This window comes from Zalophus californianus, chromosome 4, assembly GCF_009762305.2.
Source record: "Zalophus californianus isolate mZalCal1 chromosome 4, mZalCal1.pri.v2, whole genome shotgun sequence".
In the NCBI taxonomy this organism is placed as follows: domain Eukaryota; kingdom Metazoa; phylum Chordata; class Mammalia; order Carnivora; family Otariidae; genus Zalophus; species Zalophus californianus.
In genome coordinates, this window is record NC_045598.1 from 57,244,546 (window position 1) to 57,271,111 (window position 26,566).

At 36.3% G+C, this 26,566-nt stretch overlaps 1 protein-coding gene and 1 pseudogene across 2 annotated transcripts in view; one reads left to right on the top strand and one right to left on the bottom strand.

The window, feature by feature from the left end:
• LRRC7 (leucine rich repeat containing 7) overlaps window positions 1–26,566 on the top strand; it is a 939,042-nt gene that overhangs the window by 521,650 nt on the left and 390,826 nt on the right. For both annotated transcript variants that reach the window (XM_027572982.2, XM_027572991.2), the window contains one exon: window positions 2,085–2,182. In XM_027572982.2, the coding sequence (XP_027428783.1) occupies window positions 2,085–2,182 (98 nt within the window). Of the gene's footprint in view, window positions 1–2,084; window positions 2,183–26,566 lie in introns of those variants that run through there.
• LOC113910939 lies at window positions 7,381–8,156 on the bottom strand (annotated as a pseudogene).

Here is a 26,566-nt window from a genome sequence, read left to right on the forward strand (position 1 = left end):
GAGCCCACTTCCTGGTTCAAGGACAGCTCGAGCCTTTTATTTCATGTGCGGCCATGAACAGGTCACTGAACATTTCTGAGCCTTAGTTTCCTCATCTTCAAAATGATCTTTCAGGAGGTTGTTGTAAAGACAAAATGTAATAAATGATAAATGCTAATACATTATAAAATATATTTATTGTTGTTGCTAAAGTCAAAGGGCACTATACAATTTTGAAATATCTTCTAAATTCTCTAAGAAAGAATACATTATGTAACACTTTAGTTAATTAATGAGGATAACTCCCTTTAACCATCTTAGTATCCTTGAAAGATTAACATATAGTAAATCTTAAATATTATTAAATAAAATGAAGTATAAAGTTTATTTCTGAAAATTGGCAATTCATGTGCATGGATGTTTTGTGTTTTTCTAATAACCAGAGCATTTATTTAGCCAGAACTTTTTTTTTCTCAACACTGTTGTCTGTTCTTTTCCTTTATTGAATAAAGGCCAGTTTTCATACTTTTCCTAACATACCAGGCATTTAAAATTTTAGTATATGATTTCATTTTTATTTGGGATAATTATGATAAATAATAGCTGCATTTGTTGAACTCTCAAATTGTGATGGACACAATGTAAAGCATTTTACATGTATTAGCATATTTGATCCTCATAACAGTCCTATGAGATGGCTTATGTTTTCCCCATTTACTGATGAAAAAATTAGGGGACAAAAGTAGGTATCATTCTATAAAATCATCCTTTAAGAGACAAAATGGGAGTTTGAACCTAGGCAGTCTGATTCTAGAACCTAGAGTCATCACATTTAAGCCATACTTCACTGCATATGATCTCCTGCAGATCTGCTTGTGAGTGTTCTCAGAATGAAAGCTTTGGGCACCACAATTCCTGTGGGAGTTGATTTGCAGATATTTGATTCTAATAGCAACCATATAAGTAAAATTCTCTTGGAGTCCTAGTAGTGCTTTCTAACTTGTTATATGAAGACAAACATAGTTATATGGAATCAATTTCATATCATCAGTAGTCAGAAATAAAAAGGAAAAATAATAAATAATAAAAAGTTTCCTTTTTGTATTTCTGACTACTCTCAGTAGTTTTTAGGTAATCAGAATTTAGGTTATCAGAATAATAAATAATAAAAATTTCCTTTTTGTATTTCTGACTACTCTCAGTAGTTTTAGGTTATCAAAAACTACTCTCAGTAGTTTTTAGGTTATCAGAATGAGTAGATTATGTATTGGTGGCACAAAACTGTAAATTTACTGAAACCAAAAAATATGACAAAGAATGTACTATAAAATATGCTAACTCAAGGGGTACCTGGGTGGCTCAGTAGTTAAGCATCTGCCTTTGGCTCAGGTCATGATCCTAGCGTCCTGGGATCAAGCCCCACATCAGGCTCCCTGCTCCGTGGGAAGCCTGCTTCTCCCTCTCCCACTTCCCCTGCTTGTGTTCCCTCTCACTGTGTCTCTCTCTGTTAAATAAATATAAATAAAATCTTTAAAAAAATATGCTAACTCAAGTTGCATTTGATCCATTTATTGTTATTTTCTAGTTGTCAGCATTGCTATGTTGTCAGCATCGATAATGTTGCTAGTAACTGAGCTCTATTACGCTGGGGATTAGGGCTTCAACATATGAATTTGGGGATGGGGGACACAGACACAAACATTCAGTTCATAACAATCTTTAATTGGAGAATCAGCATATGAATTTTGTCCATGTGGTGTTTTTAACTTTTTTTTTTTTCAATTTAGAACTCCTTCTCATGGAACACTACATCAAAAACTAATGATGTAATGTATGGTGATTAACATAACATAATAAAAAAAAATAAGAGAGAGAGAGAGAGAAACTTAAAAAAAAATTTAGAACTCCTTGGAAAAGTCAAACACTCTCCAGTTTACCACATTCCCCTGCCACTCCTACTGTCTTATTCTTTGCTAGATACTGAATAGTGTTATCTACTGAACCTCAGTGAGTTCCTGAATTATTGACTCTTGATATAGACCATTTAAAGAATCAAATTTATCAAGATTTTGGTATTAAAATTTAGTTTTGGTTCTCTCTTACAGGATGGAGAACCTAATAAGGGGAAGGAATCCCCCACAATATCAGAGAAGTCCTTGTAAAGAAGTTCGTGCAGCACTTCGGAAAAGGCCTGAAGAAGAGTGTAAGTATGTTTAATAGGATTAAGATATGCTCTAGATAGATTTTGGTGAGTAACATTTAAAATAAAGGATTAACTTTTAAATGATTAGTCAAATGATAGAAGTACTTAATAAATATTTGTTGAATTAAATTGAATTTATTTTTTAAAAGCATATGACTAAATGATACCTGGATTCAGACACTAGGAACATTGTTTTCTTAAGTGTTTCTCTTGTACTTCAACATGTTCTACTGATAATTGAGGTCCATGTTCAAATAAGGTTAGAAAATGCCACATAATCTACCATATCTTCCTACCATGAATATTAATGTTTCTGAGGAGTCCTGAAGTAAAAGAAACTTTTGACATGTGTTTAAAATCAATATATTCCACTTTCATTTGACCATAACACTCTTTCAACATTTTTTTTAACCTGAGGACTCTGAAAACCACTGCATTAGACTAAAGAATAAATATTTAATGGTAAACATAAAGCCATGGGTCAAAAAGAAACATTTGATTAATCAAATTTAGGAGAAGATTTTGAAAGCTGGAAGTCATAAATCTTACCATAAAGTCATTTTACTCCATCTGCAAATCAGTAAATATTAGAATATGTAATTGTCTACCAGGACTTTATTTTAATATTTCTAGTCTCTAGCATTGTTGGAGACATTTGACATAATATCTGTATTTTAAGTTTATAAGATGACCAATAATACTAACTTTCCTCATGCTGTTTTCAAATAAGTATCTTCAGGGAACTAAATCACATTCTATTATGGCAAAAATGTATGTGAATTTTGTCCTTTTACAGAAACTTACATTTTATAGAGATAGAGTTAATGCAGTGAGTTTATTGGCATATATAGCTTAATAGACTTTTAAGATTATATTGGCATTTTAAATTAGTTTGACGTACACCGTTCTAAGACAAAGTACATTAAAACTGGGCACACCCATGAGAAGTAGAGTGTTTTCATTCTATTTTGTTTTATTATAAAGTTAATAGACAACCTGATTATCATCTATGTCATTCAGTATAGTGTTAGTTTTTTCTTTTTATTTTTAACATTGGTTTTCTTTTAATTAATAGATTTACAGCTTCTAACCCTATAAACAATACCTAGTTAAAACTAAAATTTGAAAATGAAGATTGAGTTCTGGACATCATAAAACTAAAACTAAAACTAATTAAGATGCAGACTCTTGCACAAAAGTACTGCTTTTTTATTGGGTTCATAGGGAAGCTCTGTGGTTTCTCCTCAATGCTGGTTTAACACAATTAGCTTAGTCTCTGGCATACTTCTTCAGATTTTATTTTAAAATTTATAAGGGATTTTTGTGAATAAATCTATCATTGATTCTCTCAGAATTGCTATTTAATATAGATAAAGTGATTTTTTTAAAAACTGAGTTAGTCTAGGCTGGAGGTTGACCACTGGGTCCATTGACCAAATCCAGCCTGACACCTGTTTCTGTAAATAAAATTTTATTGAAACATAGCCATCTCTTATTTATTTAGGTATTGTGTATGTCTGCTTTCATATTACAGAGGAAAAGTTGAATAGTTATGACAGAGACTATATGGCCCAGAAGGCCAAAAGTATTTACCTGATTCTTTACAGGAAAGGGTTTAAGCCCAGTTCTGGGCCATTGGTTCTCAAAGTGTGCTCTTCAGATCAGCCACAGTAGCAGCATCTAGGAACTTGTTAGAAATGCAAATTTTAAGAGCTGTAACCCATATCTACCGAATCAAGACCTCTGAGAGTTGGGTGCAGTAATCTTATGTAAACCCTGTAGGACATTCTGATGCAAGCTCAAATTTGAAAACCTCTAGCCTAAGTCAAATAACTGACTGCAGATGATAGTAAATCACCGTGAATACAAAAGACTAATAAAGGTAGGCATATTTTAGAGTTAAGTCTTATTGCTGTTTAATTAAGGTACATAACATAACTGATGCTGGTATTATAATAAGCAAGTCCTCATGAACTGGACTGTGGCAGCCAGGGCAATTTTTCAAATATCATTATAAGAACTCAGTTGCATTGACTAAATTATTGAACATGGAAAGACATAATGAGAAATAAGAAACATAAAATGTTATTCTCTTTCAGAGAAGTCTTCATTATCCCTTGTTAGTACAATGAGCAGTTCCTCTTGCCTTGTTACAGACCAGTGTTAATTCCCTAAGTAAGAAGCCTCTTTTTCAGAATGGAAGCAGCATATCACATTAGTTAATTAAGACATTAATTTTAGAGTCACACAGAAGGGTTTATTCTCTAATATGACGATGTGACCAGCTGCAGGAACCTGGGTATTATTTTTTTAATCTAAGACTCCATTACTTATCTGAAAAATGAAGATAATGATAGAGTCTACCTTGTAGGTTTGCTTTGAGAATTAAAGGAAGATATTTATATGGAGATATTGCAGGTTTGGTTCCAGACAATGGAAATACCATAAAGCAAATATTGCCATAAAATGAATCAAATGAACTTTTTTTAGTTTTCTAGTGCATATTAAAAGTTATGTTTATACTATACTGTAGTCTGTCAAGTGTGCAATAACATTATGTGTAACAAAGTGATGTACATACCCTAATAAAAAATACTTTGTTGCTAAAAAAAGCAAACTGTCATCTGAACTTTCAGTGAGTTGTAATCTTTTTGCTGGTGGAAGATCTTGTCTCAATGTTGATTGCTGACTGGTCAGGGTGTTGGTTGCTGAAGGTTGGAGTGGCCATGGCAATTTCTTAAAATAAGACGACAAAAATTTTGCCACATTGATTGACTTTTCTTTTCACGAACCATTTCTCTGTAGCCTGCAGAGCTGTTTGATAGCATTTTACCCACAGTAGAACTTATTTCAAAATTGCAGTCAGTCCTCTCAAACCCTACTGCTGCTTTATCAACTAACTTTATGTAATATTCTAAATCCTTTGTTGTCATTTCAACAGTCTCCACAGCATCTTCACCAGGAGTAGATTCCATCTCAAAAAAACCACACTCTTAGCTCATCCTAAGAAGCAACTTCTTATCTGTTAAGGTGTGATCATGAGATTGCAGCAATTCAGTCACATCCTCAAGTGCCATTTCTAATTCTAATGCTCTTGCTGTTTCCACCACATCTGCAGTTACTTCCTCCACTGAAGGCTTGAATCCCTCAAAGTCATCCATGAGGGCTAGAATGAACTTCTTCCAACTCCTGTTAAAGTTGACATTTTGACCTCTTCCCTTGAATCACAAATTTTCTTAATGGCATCTAGAATGTTGAATCCTCTCCAAAGGTTTTCAATTGACTTTGCACAGATCCATCAGAGAAATCACTACCTATGGCAGCTATAATCTTACAAACTGTATTTTCTAAGTAATAAAACTTTAAACTCTAAATGATTCCTTGATCCATGGACTGTAGAATGAATGTTGTGTTAGCAGGCATCAAGACAACATGAATCTTATACTTAATCTATATCTATATCCATATAGCTTAATCTTAATCTATATAGCTCATCAGAGATCTTCACTGACTAGGTATATTATCAATAGGCAGTGATATTTTGAAAGGAATTTTTTTCTAAGCAGTAGTTCTCAACAGTGGGCTTAAAATATCCAGTAAACTGTGCTATAAAATGATGTGCTGTCATCCAGGCTTTGTTCCATTTATAGAGCATAGGCACAGTAGATTTAGCATAATTCTTCTAGGACTTTTGGAATGGTCATTGAGCATTGATTTCAACTTAAAAGTCACCAGCTGCATTAGTCCCTAACAGGAGAATCAACCTGTCCTTTGAAGCTTTGAAGCCAGGCATTGACTTCTCCTCTCCAGCCAGGAAAGCCCTACATGGCATCTTCTTCCAAAAGAGGGCTGTTTCAGGGGCACCTGGATGGCTCATTAGGTTAAGCTTTGACTCTTGATTTCGGCTCAGGTCTTGATCTCAGGGTCCTGAGATCTAGACACTCCTTGGGCTCTGCACTCAGCACAGGGTCTGCTTGTCCCTCTCCCTCTGCTCCTCCCCCTGCTCTCTTTCTCTCTCTCTCAAATAAATGAACAAAATCTTAAAAAAAAAAAAAAAGAAGGCTGTTTTATCCACATTAAAAATCTGTTGTTTAGTGTAGCCACCTTCGTTAATTATTTTAGCTAGATCTTCTGGGTAACCTGCTACAGTTCTACATCAGCACTTGTTGCTTCACCTTGCACTTTTATATTATGAAAACAGCTTCTTTCCTTAAGCCTCATGTACCAACCTCTGCTAGCTTCAGACTTTTCTTCTGCACCTTCCTCACCTCTCTCAGCCTTCATAGACTTGAAGAGAGTTAGGGCCTGGCTCTGGATTAAGCTTTGGCTTAAGGGAATGTTGGGGCTGGTTTGATCTATCCAAACCACGAAAACTTTATCCATATCAGCAATTAGGGTACTTTCTTATCATTCATGTGTTCACTGGAATAGCACTTTTAATTTCCTTCAAGAACTTTTCCTTTGCATTTACAACTTAGCTTACTGTTTGGCACCAGAGGCCTAAGCTTTCAGCCTGTCTTGGCTTTTCACATTCCTTCCTCATTGAGCTTAATTATTTCTAGCCTTTGATCTAAAATGAGAGACATAGGATTCTTCCTTTCACTTAAACACTTAGAGGCTATGACAGGGTTATTAACTGACCTAATTTCAATATTGTTGTATCTCAGGGAATAGGGAAGCCTGGGGAGAGGGAGAAAGATGGTGGTGGCGAAGCAGTCAGAACACGTACACTTATTGAGTAAACTTGCTATGCTATATGGACACAGTTTGTGACTCCCCAAAACAATTATAATAGCAACATCAAACAGCACTGATCTCAGATAACCACAACAGATATAATAGTAATGAAAAAGTTTGAAATATTGTGAGAATTACCAAAATGTGACAGAGAGACGTGAAATGAGCAAATACTGTTTGAAAGATGATGCAGATAGACTAGCTCGACACAAGCCTTTAATTTGTAAAAATGCAATTATCTGTGAAGCAGAATAAAATGAAATGCAATAAAATGAGGTATGCCTGTAGCAAGTACTTGGTATAGAACCTGGTACATAGCAACTTTTCTTTCTTCTCCCTTTCTTTTCACTTGTTATTATTGTTCTTCTTATTCCAAAGTAAGCATTTGTGTGAAGATAATAAATCATGTTTCTGATCACAGAAATGGAAATTAATAGAAATTACCACCCCCTTTTTTTGGGGGGTACCAAATTACTTTATTTGAAGAATGGTACAAATGAAAGAAGTTAAGTAGATGTTTTGGTACAACTTATAGAAAAGGTAAAGTTAACCCCAACATGCATGCACTGCCTTGGTGACCAGGGAAGTCACCCTTGTGGCTATGGGAAGACAGCCTAAGGCTTAGCTCTCACTATCACTGTTTCCCAAGGTGTGCTTGTCAAAGAGATACTCTGCCATGCCAGATTCGGGAGACCCCATCTTGTGCAGGTTGGTTACGTGGTCACCCAATTCTTTGATGGATTTCACCTGCTCATTCAGGTAATGAGTCTCAATGAAGTCACACAAATGGGGGTCACTTTTATCAGTGGCCAGTTTGTGCAGTTCCAGTAGTGACTGATTCACACTCTTTTCCAAATGTAATGCACACTCCATTGCATTCAGCCCGTTCTCCCAATCATCACGGTCTGGTTTCTTGATATCCTGAAGGAAAATTCGGCCACCTCGTTGGTTCTGCAGCTTCATCCGTTTCTCAGCATGTTCTCTCCTCATGAGATTGGTGAAGAAAATATTTGGTGAAGTTCTTCAAAGCCACATCATCGTGGTCAAAGTAGTAAGACATGGACAGGTAGACGTAGGAGGCGTAGAGCTCCAGGTTGATCTGGCGGTTGATGGCGGCCTCCGAGTCCTGGTGGTAGTTCTGGCGCACCTGCGAGGGGGACGCGGTCATCATGGCGGCGGCTGAGAAAAGGCGGCGGCGAGCGGCGGCGGGGGCCTTGGAGCGGTCCGAGGGCGCAATGAAGAGATGGTGGACGGCTGGCCCTGAACGGCCGGCTCCGGTGGGGGACGATGCCGGGTTCCCTCCAAGCACTGTTGAAGCAGGAAACCGCGGCGACTCTCCGCGGAGACTGTCACCACCACCATTTTTAAAAACAGTAATGCATAGCAAGCAACAGGTTGTACACAAGTGACATAAATCTGAAATTATTGCAATAGTGTTAGATAGTAATTCATGTTAGGTGGTAATTTTCTCATACAATGGCATGGTTCTTTCTTTGTTATTCCACAAATTCCATGTGGGATCTTGACCAAGACTTGCTGGGTCAATTCCCATGGAAAGCTGCCAACTTAGAAAACCATCATAGAAAGCCAAATGGTAGTGGCTTCCCTTTACTGAGCATTGGAATAGTAAAACTTCACTCCTTCAGATGCAAGGAGAGACCTCTTTCATTTGGAGATATTGCATACAGAAGATTTTTGCTAAGTAGCATAATTCATCCTGCTCTTTTTTATAATCTTATACTTTTCTGCAGTATTTTCAATGTGAAGATCAACATGAGGTCACCAGACATAGCTCTTAACCAATTATTTCATGTGAATTATATCTTGCTATTCTACATCTAGCATAGTCAAACAAACATTCAGTAAAAATAAATTGCTTCCTATAAAAGACAGACTTTGAAACATGCTCATTATTTCCCATTAAAAAAACAAATATATAAATTTTGTCCTCCAAACCACAGCCTCATTCAGCTATAGCACTACATTCTTGTTTAATACCGAGGTAAGCCTCTGTAAAGAGTCATCTACTTATCTCCAACTCACTCCTCCAAACCCATGGAATCTGAACTGAAACAGCTTTCATTTAGACCACCAAAAATCGCTTTGTGTTTCTATTATTTGTTTTCTATTGCCATGTAACAAGTTATACAAACTTAGTGGTTAAGAGAGCACTCATTTATTATCTTGCAGTTTCTGTCGTTTGGTAGTCCAGGCCAGGCTTAGCCAGGTTCTCTGCTTCAGGATCTTACCAGGTGAAGTCTCATCATGGGCTCAGTTGAGGAAATACCAATTTCTGAGCTTACTCAGGCTGTTGGAAGAATTTGTTTCCTTATGGTTTTATGACCCAAAGCGCTGCTTTTGCTGACTTCTAACTGGAGGCTACCCTTAGGTGTTAGAGGCCTCCTACAGTTCCTTTGCTATATGTACATTCTCAATATGGCTGCTCCCTTCATTGAGACAATAAGAAGACCCTGTCCTCAGGGAAGGCCCTGTCCATGTTTTAAGGGCTTTCAGCTGATTGAACCAGGCTCACCCAAGAAAATCTACTTTTGTTTAATTCACAATCAACTGATTTGGGGCCTTACCTGCACCATTACCTTTTCCATATTTTGTTGGCTAAACGCAAGTCACAGATCCTACTGCCATCCAAGGAGAGGGGATTATACAGGACTTGAGCACTTGAGGGTATGATGATCAGGGCCGTCTTAGAATTCTGCCTTCCACTTGCTAAATCCACCAGGCAATTTTTGTAATGCTCTTTTTCTTTAAGTCCTGAGCAAGAATCAATACTGTTGATTATTTCTTCCTTTTGAAAATCTTCTAATTTTTTGGCTATCATAGTATAATAATCTTCTGATTTTCCTCCATCTCTCTGGTTATTCTTTTGCATGTTCAACTTGTTCTTTCCAGCCATTACATATTAAAATTTCTGAATACTGTTTGAAGTCTTCTTCTTCCAAATATATTCATTCCATGAACAATCTCATTACACCCACAGCATCAGTTATTCCTATAGTCAGATGTCTCACAAATTGATACCTCTAACCCAGACTTCTCTCCATATATTCCAATGTCTACTTGATACATCATCTTGGTTGTCTTAAAAGTACCTCAAAGTCTTCAAATCCATGTTCTTTTCCTCAAACCTGAACATCTTCCACTGTTTCTTTTTTTCCTTTTTTTTGTCTGAATGTTATATGTTCTTAACCATCCAAGTTTGAAAGACACAAATCTAGGAGTGATTTTTCAAATCTTCTCCTTTTCCTCTTATAACCACCATAATCTCAAGGCTTCTTAATTTTACCTTCTGAAAATGTTATGAATCTGTACACAGATCATCTCCTCTGCAAAGATTTTAAGATTCTTCCAGATACTCCTATAAGTTGTGTTCCTACATAGTGTTCTGAAAACCTTTCATTTTAAAATGATCCTATGGCTTTCCATTGTTCATTCAAAAAAAACCCAAAGCCTTACTATACTTTATAGCACCTTAAAGAGTCTAACTTGTACCCACCCCTTCAGCTTCATCTCATACTCTATTTCCTTACTCTCTGTATTCCAACTACCTGGGCTTTCTTTTAATTTCTGAACATATTCACTAATAGAGGAACAGAATATACATATTTTTAAATGATATGGAATCACAGAACAAAAGAATGACAAAAATTACCCTGAAAAGAAGAGTACACTTCTGGAAAATATTGAATGTAGAAACCAAAAAAAATTAGTTGTATGAAATTTTTAATAATCACAAGAAGATGAATACTCTATGAAATAACGTCAAAGTAAACAATAAGGAAAAAACAGCATCTTTTTCCAAAAAGCAAAAGAAATAAAAATCAACATTGATGAGAAAAGGTATTACAAAAAACTTAAACATGAAAAGCAGACAAAATCTTCACTGGAGTCAGTCAAAGAGGAATTAACATTGCAAAAAATATAAGATATTTGAAGACTATAGAAAACCCATGAATACAAAGGAAATATGACCAAAACAAAAAAATAATGACAAATGTGGAGAAATAAAAAAGTGGGAATCCAACCTAAGAATTACAATTTGTTCTGAGAAAGAAATCAAAGTGATTCAAAGGAAAAAATCATCAAAGACTTATTTGAATATACTTCAAGGTAGTAAAAACATATGACCGCATATTAAAATGTCTTACAGTGTACTATGCAATCACTTAAATGAGATCTGCATCCAGACACATCCAGACAAACATTTTTAAATTACACTATCAGCTTTTTGACAAGTAAGATATCTGTCTTATTTACCATTATATCAGCAACATATAGTGTAGTGCCTGGAACTTGGGAGATATTTAACAAATATTTCAGAAGAGTGAAGAAATTAATTACTTAACTTTTAAAATAAAAGTGCACCATAAGAATCTGCTTGAAAGAAAGAAAGAGAGGAGAAGAAGAGAGAAAGAATTAGAAACAGAGAAACAGAGAGAGAGAGAGAAATGAAGGACGTGAGGAAGGAGGAAAGGAAGGGAGGGAGGAAGGAAGAATGGAAGGACAATTTTTTTATTTTAAAACAGATGTCATGAACTCATTTTCCCTGTTTTTTCCTTCAAAATGCAACTGAATACCCTGAAAATTATTCAAACCATGATGAAAGGACTCTGAAAGCTTAAAAGAAGGCAAACTGGCTGGGACTTCAGTAATTGAGGAAAGAAAACATTGTGTATTTTTTTGGTATTTCTTTTTATCCATATATCCCTGGATTAGGTACAAGAGATAAAAACTGATCAAAACAGAAAACTGATCAAAAGACACTGATCATCATCATCATCATCATCAAGAAAAGCCTGCTCTTCCAGTCCGAAGGAATGGGACAGGAGAGGCTCAATGGATACCTTGTAGAGAGCCCTAACCTTTATTCCAAAATCCCAGTTGACAGGCAGTTTAATCCACCTGCAGTAGCAGATCAGTAAGGCCCCATCCATCCAACCCTACTTTCCCTGGCACACAGACCTATCCAGTACTAACAATGGTGTCAGTGAAACCCTGTGTCTCTCTATCTTCCACCCAGTGGCATAAGAAGACCCAGACCCAGTAGTTTCTGTGCCTTCCCAGAAAGTAACTCAGTACATTAGGGAGCCCAGAAAGGCACTTTCACACTGGCAGATGTCACCAGTAGGGTTTGAGCAATAGCCCAACAGTGCCAGAGGAATAAAGCAGACCAGAATGGCATTAGCATTACAAGGAATTAGAAAACTGTCACTGTAACTAAAGCCTACAAAAGTAGGCCAGAATCTATATGCTAAATCTAAACAGGGTAAGTGCTTGGTAAAAGTAGAACGTTCTTATAGGTTCAAGAGTCTCCTAATGTAATAACCAAAATGTCCAAGATATAATTGAAAATTGTATTATACCAATAGTATTATCATGTATTTGTAAGATAAAAATGGTATTGGGGCATCTGGGTGGCCCAGTGGTTAAGCATCTGCCTTTGGTTCAGGTCATGATCTCCAGGTCCTGGGATAGAGCCTGCATCGGGCTCCCTGCTCAGCAGGGAGTCTGCTGCTTCCTCTCCCTCTCCCTCTCCCCCTACTCATGCTCTCTCTCTTGCTCTCTCTCTCTCTCAAATAAATAAATAAAATCTTTAAAAAAAGACAAAAATGGTATTATATCATTCTATCAAGAACTAAGAAAAACCATAATCTGAATGAGAAATGACAATTATCTGACACCAATACTAAAACGAATCAAATGTTGGGATAATCTGACAAGGAATTGAAGCAGGAATTACAAAAATGCTTCAATAAACAATTACATAATCTTTTGACACAAGTGAAAAAATTGAAAATTTCAGCAAAGAAGTAAAAGTTATTAAAAAATGGAAATTATATAACTGAAGAATTTAAAGACCAAAATAAAAATCTTGCTGAATAGACTTAATAGTAGAGTGAAAATGGCTGAGAATAGAGTAAGTGAGCAGGAAGACAGATTATTCAAATTTACTCAATCTAAACAACAAAGAGAATAATAGACTTAAAAAAATGAACAGAATTTCAAGAATTTGTGTAAAAATAACAAAAGATTTAATATTATCATTAGAGTCTCAGAAAGAGAAGAGAAAGAGCATTTGAAAAAAAGTATTTGAAGAAGTATTGGTTGTAAACATCCCCAAATTGGTAAAAGACATAAATTTAGACATTCTGGAGGCTAGATGAACTCCTAATATAGATAAACCCTAAAAATATCTCCAATAAGATATGTCATAATTAAACTTCTGAAACTAAAGATAGAGAAGAAAATTTTACAAACAGCCAGAGAGAAATAAAGACCTAGCCCTTTACCTACAAAGGAACAAAAATTCAAGTAATGGTGAAAGAAGAACAACAGAATGGATAGAAATAGAATTAAACATAATAGGACTTTTTTTAATCTCATATTTTATAGTTGAAGCAAAAATTATAACAAAACTTGATAATGTGCCCAATATATGTAGAAGAAATAATTAAGATAAGTATATACATAAAGTGGGGAGAGTAAAGGGACCTAAGTGTGAGTAAGGTTTCTCTACTTCACTTTAAGTGGTAATGATATTGAACCCAGTAGATTGTGGGAAGTTGCATAAGTATGGTTTAATATCCAGAGCAACCATTAAGAAAATTATACAAAATGATATACTCAAAAAATTATAAATAATTAAAAATAAATTACAAACTATAAATAAATAAAAATTGAGCTAAGAAATATCCAAAGGAATCCACAGGAAGACAAGGAAAAAGAAAGAGAGGAATGAGAAACCAAGGGAACGAACAGAAAATAATAAAATGGCAGACTTAAGCCTTAGGATATCAATAATTACATTAATTATAAAGGGTATAAATGCTTCAGTTAAAAGGCAGATCTTGTCAGATTAAAGGCAAGGATAAAGGATAAAAAGGCAAGACATCATGTGCGGCCTATAAAAATTTCTTTAAATGTAAAGACAGAAAGATTAAGTATAAAAGGATAAAAAAGCCGATATATCACACTGAAAGCTAGAGTGACTGTATTTATATCAGGAAAATTAAGTTCAAAGTAAAACATAATAAAGAAAGTCATTCCATAATGATAAAAGGGTCAGTTCATCAAGAGAATATACCAATCTTCAATTTATTTTTTACAAATTTGTATTTTCTTAGGCTTTCCCTATAACTTTAAGCTATATATACTTCCCCTTTAGTTTAGCTTTGTTATAATGTGTTTTTGTTTTTTTTTAACAATTTAGTTTCTAATAGCTAAGAAACTCTTGGTAGCATAGTTATGATTGTGACCTGCTTAAAAAAGACACTATTGTTGGATGACTTGGTGGCTCAGTCGATTAAGTGTCTGCCCTCGGCTCAGGTCCTGATCTCGGGATCCTGGGATCTAGCTCCCTGCTCAGTGGGGAGCCTACTTCTCCCTCTCCCTCTGCCACTCTCTTGCTCTCTTTCAAATAAATACCTAAAATCTTTTTAAAAATCACTTGTTTTTATATAGAGAAATATTTATGAAGGTGTAATCTTTCCTCAGAATTAAGCTCAGTCAATATTATGGAAACTAAAATTCCACAAAGCTTATCTATTGAGTTTCTGAATAATAAGAAAAATTCACTGAAGAGGTTCCTTTTCTACCTGACCTTTTTATAGAATTTAAATTCCTAATAACATAATTCTAGCCATATGGCAATGATATTATACTTTACATTGCAAACAATATATTTGGTATTATCAGGAGATAACACTTAAAATTATATTGTTTTCAAATAATTGAATGCTACTTTTCCAAATTCAAAATATGTTTCTATTAACCAGTTTGGTGAAAATCATGATTAGTTATGTTTGTGTCTTCATATTAGAAGTTATTGAACATGATTTAACCTTCTCCTGATGATTCAAGGACAGTTTTATAAACACCCATTACTGTAAAGTGTGGTAATAGAATTCCATCTGTGCTTTCCTCCATATCAAGTCATCAGCTGTCACTTTTGCTGTGATTATTCTTGCTTTTAAGCTATCCCTTTTTTTTGACATATTGTTTCCTGTTTTAGTTTGCTTCTTCAGAAAGGTGATAAACCACGCTTGTTAAGAATTATAAAATAAATAAGTGTTAATGAATCAAGGATTGAAAGCTAATCAAGGCTTGGATGACGCATGATAAACAAGATAAAGAACTATGGAACATTAAATGCAGAAGTGGGATGCTTTATTTTAAAAGATACTGAGGTTACCCTGTCTCTACCTGACCTCATTTCAGGTCTGTACTAGATCCCTTTACCAGGTTGTTGCAGTGACTCAGCTGTGATGTTGGTGACCTGGTGCTACTGTCAGTTCACTCATTTGGTTAGGGACTTGCACATTGGGGGATGGAGACGAAATCTAATGAAGATCATATCCAATAAAGAAATCTAATGAAATCCTCAGGCTATACACTTATAGACCTTGCAAATATGCATAACAATGGAATGAACAATGTACAAAGGAAGAATTTTTGTCTTTTCCTGGACTTCTCTTTATGCTAGAAAACTTCCAAGAAGCTCCTGGAAAATGCTCCCTATCATTTCACTGGCCTAAATTTTGTTATATCTCTATCCGTGTACCATTACTGTATTCCAGGAAAATGCTATGCACTCATTAGCTTAGGACTATTATACTGCACCAATCACTTTAAAGAGTTGATTTAGTATTAAAAGGAATCTTAGATAATATATTTGCCACTTGGCCTATCATACAATTATTCAACACTATATCCCATACTATTACTTGTAGTATGTATTTGTTTATATTCCTAAAAGATTTTAAGGTTGAGAAAGGGAATAAGGGATAGAAAAGATGTTACCTGAGAGATCAGGAATCTGGGCATTGATATTAAAGGCAAAGGTATTACATATAGTTCAGTGCCTTCTTTTCCTACCCAAGCCCTATAATTTGTGGGTAGTATGTATTGCTATTATTTTCAGCTTTTCCTTTAATTTTCTTAAACATTTCAGTTTCCTTCTGGTTTGGAATGAGACCCACTTCTTCATCTCCCTTTCAAGCTTAAATAATTATTAGTCACATTTTATAGATGAGGCTATAGAATCTCAGACATGTTAAGTAATGTATACAATGTCACATGTCTAGTAAGTGTCAATGCTGAATACAAACTTAAATTTGACTCTAAAAACCATCTCGTTTCTTCTGTTCCATTCTACATAACTCGTCCTCATTTTAGTTCTTCAGGATTCACCTTCTGCTTAATCCTTAAAGTTTTTTAAATGTAAAATATCATACAAAGAAATGCATGTAACATATTTGTACATTTAAAGAATTATAAATTAGCATTCATGTACCTAAAATATCAGAGTTGCTGAATTGCATATTCCTACCCACCTCTGATTATCTCTTTTTGTTCAGTAACTCCATTCCAGGAGACCAGTTTTCCCTACGCCTCATTGCTTAGGTCTGTCTTTAAGTTGAACATTTAAGTCTTACAACAAAGCCAATAATGTATACCATTTTAGTAGAAGACGACTCAAGAGAAACAAGTGGTCAGTGATTTCTCATTGGCTAGGAAACCTTACTAAATGTTACACTTTGTATTAATATCTTAGATTGTGATTACACAGTGCCATAACAAAAACTGAAGTTGCACCCAGTTGAATTTTATTATGACAACTGAAATTAATACATGTTATTGACTAATTGTTTTGGCATGATGTAAAAATAAGATTAAAGGGAGATTAGAATAAATTTTATTCACAGCCTGAACATTCTTAGACTTATTAGAAAATTGAAATCAGGTTCATGCAAACTTAGCATAGAGTTGATGTATTTTAGACAGCTTTCAAAGTTTTAATAAAAATCCAGGCAAATAACTTAAAAAAATATGTCCTAAGCTCTTCTCTGGAAAGTCCATAGGTTTAAGCCAGCTTGCTTAGTTATCTCTGCAAACAGCTTCCTCCAAGATTCTACTCAGGATACAATTTTAGAAAAGAGTCTCAACACTGATTTTTGTAGCACCTCTGGCTTAGCATATCATTCATTTGTGTTGAGGCTTGAACCTCCACTGGACTTCTTTCAAAATCCTCTGAGGGGAAACTCCAGTCAAATCATAAAACTCTTTAATATAAAAGTGATTTTAGATCACTGACCTCAAGAATTAGAAGGAATCAAGCATCAAGAGATCTTTGGATGCCCAGGAAAAAAAAGGAAAGTTTAGAAAACAAATACACAGATGAGGAGTTTGAAAAACAAACTTGACCTGCTACATATTTTTGCTAAGAGTTGGTTCTGTTATCTGGTGAAAGTCTTTTTCACTAAAATTTCAGCCCTTTCTACATCCTTCCTCTCATTTCAGTGGTAACCACCCTGCTAATTCATTCCTCCTTACAAAAGCTTCTCTTCTTCTCCTTGGCAAAGGGCAGGACCTCCCTTCTATCTGTCCCTGGGACACTTTGTACATATTGTTAATGCAGTACTTAGAGCACAGTATTTTATCCTGTTGCTTGCATGTCTATTTCCTCCCCATTGGATTATAAATAGCTTAAGGCAAGCAGACACATCTTACTCATCTATTATTAGCATTAAGCACAATATTTGATATATAGTCATTACTCCAATAAAAATTTACAAAAAAGGAATGAATTGTAAAATATACAATTTGATTCATGAATGACACTAGGGTTTAAAGGCATCCAATAAATAACTTTTGTATTCTAGAACAATTTTGGAACCAATTCAGATATTGACAAAATGTCAGAGATCAAGCATCAGGTTTTTTTTTTAATTACTTTTAAATGCTAGATTGGGGGACATAGTTAAGATGTTTGGGAACAATGTTCTACTTCATACTACACTCCAGATGTATGCATACTTATTTACTCAGCCATAGCAGTAAGGAAAAATCACAGCCTTCTTCATACGGGGAATTTCTCTCACAGAATTTTTAGCACTGAGGAACAGATCAATGTAGCATATCTCCTGAAGCAGCTTCATCTCAAAGAAAGAAGGAAGAATGAACTGAACTACACATACCTAGTTCTACTTCAAAATTTATAAATCAAGTAAATTGCCGCACTTCCTAACAAGAGTTAGAAATGAAAAAGAGGTTAGGAATGTTGGGGAAATTTCTCCACATAGAAATTAGATGAGAGCATAGGAAGAATCTCCACTTACAATGTTCCCTAGAATTTTTATCTCTTAAGCTACTGGGCTTAAACTTTAAGCCCTTAGACAACTAGGGGGAAATTTATTAGGGCAGTCTCTACCCAGGTATCAACTGCTACTCTTTCGTGGATCCTTCTGGGATCATTGAGGGCAGAGAGGAGAAGGAGTATAGATTTCAGTCTTGACACTTCATTTCATGTTCTACTTGTCATCCCAAATAATGTCCTACATGATTATCAAAGCTTCTGCAATATGATTAAATTCACCCATTTATTCAACAAATACTGATTGAGAACCTGCCATCTGCCTCTCTCCCTGTTTTGGGTGCTCTTGATACATAGTGAGCAAAAATTTAAAAACAAGAAAATGGCAAACTTTGCCATTCTCAACAGTTAGGGAAAGCAGACATTAAATAAAATAAATAAGTAATAATTTATTAGAAGGTGATTCGTTTTGTAGAAAAATACAAGCAAAGTTATGGGGGTTTAGGGCTAGAGAGAGATTTGGGGGGCAATTTTAAGTGGGGAAAATAGAATAGACGTCATACAAAGGATGACATATGAGCAAGGAGATAAAGGAGTTAGCCACACCGCTCTACTAGTTATCTAGAATCCATGACTTCTGCATTTAAATTAAACTGGGAGACCTTTATGATTCAGATGTTAATTTTGGCCTGATGCATCTATGATATGTCACCTATATATATATAGTCTCCTCTCAGAGACAGGCTATTATTAAGATAGTGTTGCCTTTTTGCAAAATTTAGAAATTTATAATGATGAACACCCTAATCATCAGAATGCCTTTCTTTCCCATAAAATATTTCCAAACTTTTGAGTGCCAGCAGCATACTGAATGTGAGTCTGTCTAATGGCCTGATTTTTAGAGTCTGGTGAGCAGGTGTCTTTGGTCCTGGAACCCTAGTGGCCATTGCCATGTCCATCGCTGTGGAATTGCTTAGTCCTGTCATTTTTGTCTATCTCATCTGAAGAATTAACCTCAGCATGTTCCTGACCAAAAGCACCCATTGTTAATGGAGAATTATGTGCCTCCAAGGACCTAAGGAAGGTAAATATCTGCTCTTTCGAGAAACTTGCTTTCCTCCACGTTGGACTCTTCCAGATAGGCCTTGAGTAGGATTTCTTTGTACTGTATCTTTTTTGTAGAAGTGAAATAGGCACATAGTGTGCTTCATCTCCCTCTATTGTTCTATAACTTTTAGAGTAAGGTTGACAGATAAAATACAAGACACCTGGTTAAATTTGAATTCAGATAAGTAATAAATAATTTTTTAGTGTAAACATGTCTCAGACAATATTTAGGACACATTTATATTAAAAATTACTCATTCCTTATCTGAAACTCAAATGGAACTGAGTGTCTGTATTAGGGTTTTCCAGAAAAACAGAAACAACAGGATCTATCTGTCTATTGTTAAAAACAAAATTCAACCAAGTAAATTTGAAGATCTAATTGGCTTTGCTAAGTGATTCATGAATTGGGCAGCATCCCATCTAGCAAGCAGATGTTCTGAGGAACTGTACAAAATAGGTTTTTATAAGAAGGAGGGTGGGGCAAGAGGTTATTAGCAAAAGATAAGAAAGGGTTGTTCCATCTTCTTTTTTGGGGGGAAGAGAATGGCAGGGTTTTTATCATGCAGATTACCTCATTAGTGTTGCTCAGGAAATTTTAGAACTATTGATAAAAGCTCACATTCCTGGAGAGGTTGAAACTGTATTTAAAGTCTTGGTTTGCTATTGTGGGGGGAAAAGGCTCCATTTTGAACTTGTTTCTTTTTTAACACTGTATCTGGGGGCAACTGGGTGGCTCAGTCAGTTAAGTGTCTGACTCTTGGTTTTGGCTCAGGTTGTGAGATTCCCCTCCCCCACCCAGCCACAACAGCCTCCATGTCCCCACCTAGTGCAGAGTCTGAGATTCTTTCTCCCTCTGCCCCTCCCACCGTGCTCTCTCTCTCTCTCAAATAAGTAAACAAATAAAAAAACCCCACTATATCCAATTATAGATACAGACATAGATTTCTATATCTATAGATCTAAATCGATAGATCTCTCACTATATATAGACCTCTCTCTCTTTGTTTGTATGTGTATATATATGATTTATTAAGGAATTGACTCACATGTTGGGGTGCCTGGGTGGCTCAGTAGGTTAAGCATCCAACTCTTGATTTCTGCTCAGGTTGTGATCTCAGGGTTCTGAAATTGAGCCCCATATAAGACTACATGCCGGGCATGGAGCCTGCTTAAGATTCTCTCTTTCCCTCTCCCTCTGTGCTTCTTCCCACCCTCACCACCCTCCTCATGTGTGTTTCTAAATAAAAAAAAAATAGGAAAAAAAAGAAGTGGCTCGCATACATACGGAGGCCAACTAGTCCAAAATCTGCAGAGTAGTTTGGTAGGCCGGAGATGCAGAGAGGAGCCAATATTGCAAGACAAGTCCAAAAGCCATCTGCTAACAGATTCGTTGTTACTTAGAGGAGATCAGTCTTTTTCTATAAAAGCATTCAGTTGATTGGATAAGACCTTCTCATATTATGGACAGCCATCTGCTTTATTCAATGTCCACTAATTTAAATGTCAGTCTCATCTAAAAACACCCTCACAGAAACATCCAGAATAATGTTTGACCACATACGTAGGTGCTGTGGCTAGGTTGAGAGTCAGGTTGACACAATATTAATCATCAGAGTATCCTTTATTTTTATTTGCTGAATCTGGCAACCCTATTTCAGGGGGTCTCAACTGAGTTTCTGAGAGTTGCATCCCTAGTTGATCTATTTCTTTACTTAACAATGTGAAACTAGTACTATTTACTAGTACCTTTTGTTTTGCTTTGTTTTTCATTGCTTTTGGATACAAATATATATTTTTCTAATATATTTTCCTGTTGTCCTGTGAGATCTCCCATATGAAATATGAAATCAGTAAGTACTGAGTCTTTCAAAGCCTTTACTATTTAAACAAATCTTATCCATCTCCTCCTTCCTGGGATGGATAATCCCGCCCAGGAAGATTCCCATGAAGTTACACAGGCTCAAACCTGGACTTGATCTCTTATTATTCTGCATGCCTTTTCCTATAATATGTCCCCTTTAATATGTCTTGTCTTTGCTAGATCTTTCTTTAAAATGCTGATTCTATAAATTTTTGGAATGTTACCCAAAGGCAAGGCAATACCTGTACCATCACCTCTAATGATTTTATCACTTTGAAACTCACCTAAGAATGCTTTAAATATTTTGTGTTGGTTTTCTGCCTTCTACCCTTAAATTTGTCCAGATTTTCTGGACCCTTGGTGTAGTTCATTATTCTTTAAGTTGTAATTCCCAATTGCTGTCACTCTCGACTTTTTATCCACAGCTTTAGAAGGCCACATTCTCTGTTCCTCTGATCCTGCTGTCTCTCGGGGATTCATTCTAGATTGCTCACTGAAATTCTGTCACTCTGCTTTGGTTAGATTTCTTTAGGCTCCAGTCACAATTGTTTGACTTAGTACAGCTGAAACACCTACTTTTCTACTTTCCTCTTTCAGGTTAGTCAGACCTGGGTCTACCCATTTCCTTTTAATATTTGTTTCTCTCAGTCTTCAAAATCCCATTTTCTGCTTCATATCTATCTAGTCTATCTCATACAATCTCAGTATTTCTCTAAGGAAATCCCTTCTTATCTCCAAAGTAATCAGCCAGTTTTCCATTATTTTGTTTTTATTTTTCAATTGCTTCTGTTCTGGTAATAAAACTGAAACCTCTTTTCACACCACTCCAATTCCTTCTGGATACCCTACACAAATTCAATTTTTAAAGGCTAAGTCCTACACACACAGGCTTTGCTATGTCTTTGTATATCCTTTAGGTATGCAGTAATTTCAATGACTTGTTTTTTATCTTTTTCAATTCCACCTAGGAGAGGATAGATTTTCATCATTGTAAGGGCTCCCTTGTACTTTTCATTTGTTTACTAATCAGATTCACCACTCTTCTGTGGGTGCTTCCACAATGAGTGTTTTCTGAATTATAAGGCATTATTCAGCCCAAAGTTCATGGTCATACAGCAGTAACTCAGACACTGTGGCTACTATCCACCAAAGTCAACAGGGCCAATACCGTGTTGACAGAATAGTCCCATCTTTCCAAACCGTGCCCCAGAAAGCAACCACTTGCTTGAGAATAAAACTGCTGTGAACTATAATAAACACCTGAGTCAAATCCTGCATGGCCCACTTGCTAAAGCTGAAAGCCCATAGCCATATGTCCTGCTCTCACCAAAACTTCTGCAGGTATAATTTGAATCACCAAAATCTACTTTTTTTCTACTTACGTTTATTGCTGATAAAACTGACATTGGAGGATATGGCTCAAATATGTGGCTACAGTCTGAGAATTAGCCCACCTAGCCTCATCTCATGGGGCCTGCTGTTGTACAACTGAGGTCTTAGAGAGTAAAACCAAATGTTCACAGGCAGACTCCAGGAGGAAGAGAGGGTAAGGGCCTGAGCTCAGCATTTATGCTCAGTTCTTCAGAATCTAGCAATCAGATAACTCTTTCTACATCCATGGAAAAGAGAATGGGGCAAGAGCCTAGGAAGTTTAGGTATAATGCCTCCTCATGGAATCCTGAGAAGTAAGCAATAAGTCTGCCCCCTCTTACCACACTCCTATGTCACTTATAACCATGAACATCTTTGACAAAAGTCATCATGGGCTTAGTCTGCCATGATGTGACTGTACATCAATCCCTAGAACACCTGTTTCAGAATGAAAGGCCAACCCAGAAAGTTTCCCTGATAAAACTTATACATCCATGAGGTACCATAACTCCATGCAGATTGTCTTATATTGGTTAAATTTAGTTTTCAACCCCCATATTTTTTACACTGATGCCACCTCCTTAGTGTCTGACCAAATTGACTCCCTGCCAAAACACTTGATCCAGAATGACTTCCAAACCATGCCCAAGAAAGCAAAGGCTCTATCCAAATCTGCCATTAACTAAATCAACAAGAAACCTCCCATAATTTGAGAATCCTATCTGATTCTCCTTTTATTATATCTGCTCTCCAGGAACACATGGAAAAATGCACAAAATTTTATCCCCACAACTAAGTATGTTGTATTTTACTTCTGTTTTAGACAACCCTATAATTAAGATGTTGAGCAACCACATTTCACGACATAATTGAGATGCAACTGTATTTTGTCTCCCTCTGTCCCTTTAAAAGGGGATATTTGGGGCACCTGGGTGGCTCAGTCATTAATCATCTACCTTCAATTCAGGTCATTGTCCCAGGGTCCTGGGATGGAGCCCGGCATTGGACTCCCTACTCAGCAGGAAGCCTGCTTCTCCCTCTCCCTCTGCTTGTGTTCCCTCTCTCGCTGTGTCTCTCTCTGTCAAATAAATAAATAAATAAATAAACAAATCTTTTAAATAAATAAATAAATAAATAAATAAATAAATAAATAAAAGGGAATAGTTATCCTCTGGCCCTGATATTGTTGACCCACTCTTAGGGAGTAGACAACCTTGTGATTGCTTTAAGTCATAAACCACAGCTTCAATTTTGTCATTAGACTATGTCAGTACAAATTATTGATCAATGCTTTAATCTTCATTCAAATTTAAGATTTTTCTCCCCTCATCCCCCATCCCATTTGTAGCTGGAACATTTTGCCTGGCTAGAAGACTTTACTCTTTCTAAGAGATGTTAAAAGTAACTGTTTAGGGAGTTATTTTCACAGTTTTTCTTTGGTAAACCCCTTCACTGGCAGAACTCTCTGGTCTTTGCAGAAACATCCTTTTTCTGAATATCTTTGCAACATCTTCTGCAGTTCCTAGGAATCCAGCATTTGCCTCCAGGTTCTTCCTAGGGGCTTCATCTGTCCCTCTAGGCAGCCATATTGGATGGAACCAAATACAACCCCACATGAGTTCTGTTTTTTTGTGTGTGCCCTACTTCTAATGGACAGCTAGACTTACACATCCCTTGCTCAAATGTTGGGTATGCAGACAGATCCTGATGCAGACATGTAGCCTTCCATAACCTTCTGTACTACATTGCATTTGCACTCTGAGCAGGAGTAAAGCACCAGTCTTCTTTTTTTTAAGGTTTTATCTATTTATTTGAGAGCGAGAGAGAGCGTGCACACATGCAAGCAGGGGCGAGGAGAGAGGGAGAGAGACAAGCGGACTCTGCACTGATCACAGAGTCCACATGAGGCTCAATCTCACAACCCTGAGATCACAACCTGAGGTGAAACCAAGAGGTGGATGCTTAACTGACTGAGCCACCCAGGCACCCCAAGCACCAGTCTTCTGTTTTTAACTGCAGAAACTTATATTTCAAGCTCTCAGAAGCATTCCATGGATGCTTCACTCACCAAGCCTGAAGTGATGGAAGTGACATCATGAATTCCTTACCTGTGGGTGGGGAACGTATTCATAACATGCCAATAGCTGTTCCAAAGAAATCTCTTCATAAATTCTCCTTCTCTTTCAACAGTTTCATCCCTTAAAAATTATTGATTTGGCGGGGGTATCCAAAAGTTGCAGAACCTGCAACTAGCTAACATAGAACAGTTGGGAGTAGTTTAGAACACAAATCCTGGAGTGTCTGGGTGGCTCAGTTGGTTAAACAACTGTTTGAGTAACAGCTTTACTACTGACTAGGTGTGTAACACAGGGACACAGGGATGTTACTTACTCTCTCTGTGCCTTACTTTACTCATTGAGGACAATGGCGAGGATTAAATTAGTTAACATGTATAAAGCTCTTAGAACAATTCCTGGCATATAATAAACACTATAAAATGATTTGCTATTCTTCTTCTTATTATTATTCTTTTGTAATTTGTACACAAATCTGGCTTTGGGATATCACCTTTATCATATCTTTCTGCCTCTACTAAATTCTATATCTGAATATCCTGTCATATTTGTGAGTACCTCTGGTTCTTCTTCTAGCTAGCAAAAACCCACAATAACCTGACACCTTCATGTCTTGCCCCAGAGCATTGGATGGAAAACCAGAGTAAACCAGTGAGGCCATGAAAAACTTCTACCTGAAGTGAGGCTGGTTCCACTACTTCATAGAATAGCAATGCTAGCCCCTGGAAAAAAATTATCTAGTAGCTTGATGACACATCCAACTTCCTCACTCAAGTAAAGAAGAAAGAGAAGCAAAAGAAAAAAAAACAGGGACCTACAAAATTCTAGGGAATTCAGTAAGGATTCATGGCTATTCTCTCTCAAGTGCCACCATTAATGTGACTCAGCCCCAAAGATTAAAAATCACCATCTCCCTATTTTGTGTTTAATTTCTTGGCAGAGAAAGAATTTGACCAGCTTGAGTCAGTTCTCTATGCCCAAGGGTGATGTTGCATTGTATACCAAAGCCATTACCATAGAGAAAGAATTTTCATTGGCTAGACAACTTCCCAGGAGGTGTTCACTGTAGTTTGGAGCTCATGACTTTTCCATGTCCCATTTTGGCTACCTCTCTATTATTAATGTCTGGTATCCTTGACTTCTGACCCAATGCAGCCCTAGCTGCAAAACCACAGGTGATTTGCATTAGGTTCAAATTATTATTTTTTGTTTCTTTCAAGCTTTTATTTAAATTCTAGTTAGTGAATATATAGTGTAATATTGGTTTCTGGAGTAGAATTTAGTGATTCATCACTTATCTATAACACTTATATATAACATTAAGTGCCCTCCTTAATACCTATCACCCACTTAGCCCATCTCCCACCCACCTCCCCTCCAGCAACCCTCAGTTTGTTCTCTATAGTTAAGACTTGTCTCTTATGGTTTGCCTCCCTCTCTTTTTCCCCGTTCCTCTATGTTCATCTGTTCATTTCTTAAATTCCACATATGAATAAAATCATACAGTATTTGTCTTTCTCTGACTGACTTGTTTCACTTATCATAATACACTCTAGCTCCATCCACGTCATTGCAAATGGCAAGATTTCATTCTTTTTGACAGTTGAGTAATATTACATTGCATATGTATACCACATCTTTTTTTTAGGGAGAGAGAATCATAAGCAGGCTCCACACCCAGTGTGTAGCCAGAGGTGGGGCTCAATCTCACTACCCCAAGATTGTGACCTGAGCTGAAACCAAGAGTCGGATGTTAATATACTGAGCCACCCAGGCATTCTATACCATATCTTCTTTATCCATTCATCAGTCAATGGACATTTGGGCTCTTTCAGTAATTTGGCTATTGTTGATAATGCTGCTATAAACATTGGGGTGCACGTATCCCTTCAAATCAGTATTTTTGTATCCTTCAGGTAAATACTTAGTAGTGCAATTGCTGGCTTTTAGCATAGTTCTATTTTTAACTTTTTGAGGAACTTCCATACTGTTTTCTTTTTTTTTTTAATTTTTTATCGTTATGTTAATCACCATATATTACGTCATTAGTTTTTGGTGCAGTGTTCCATGATTCATTGTTTGTTCATAACACCCAGTGCTCCATGCAGAACGTGCCCTCC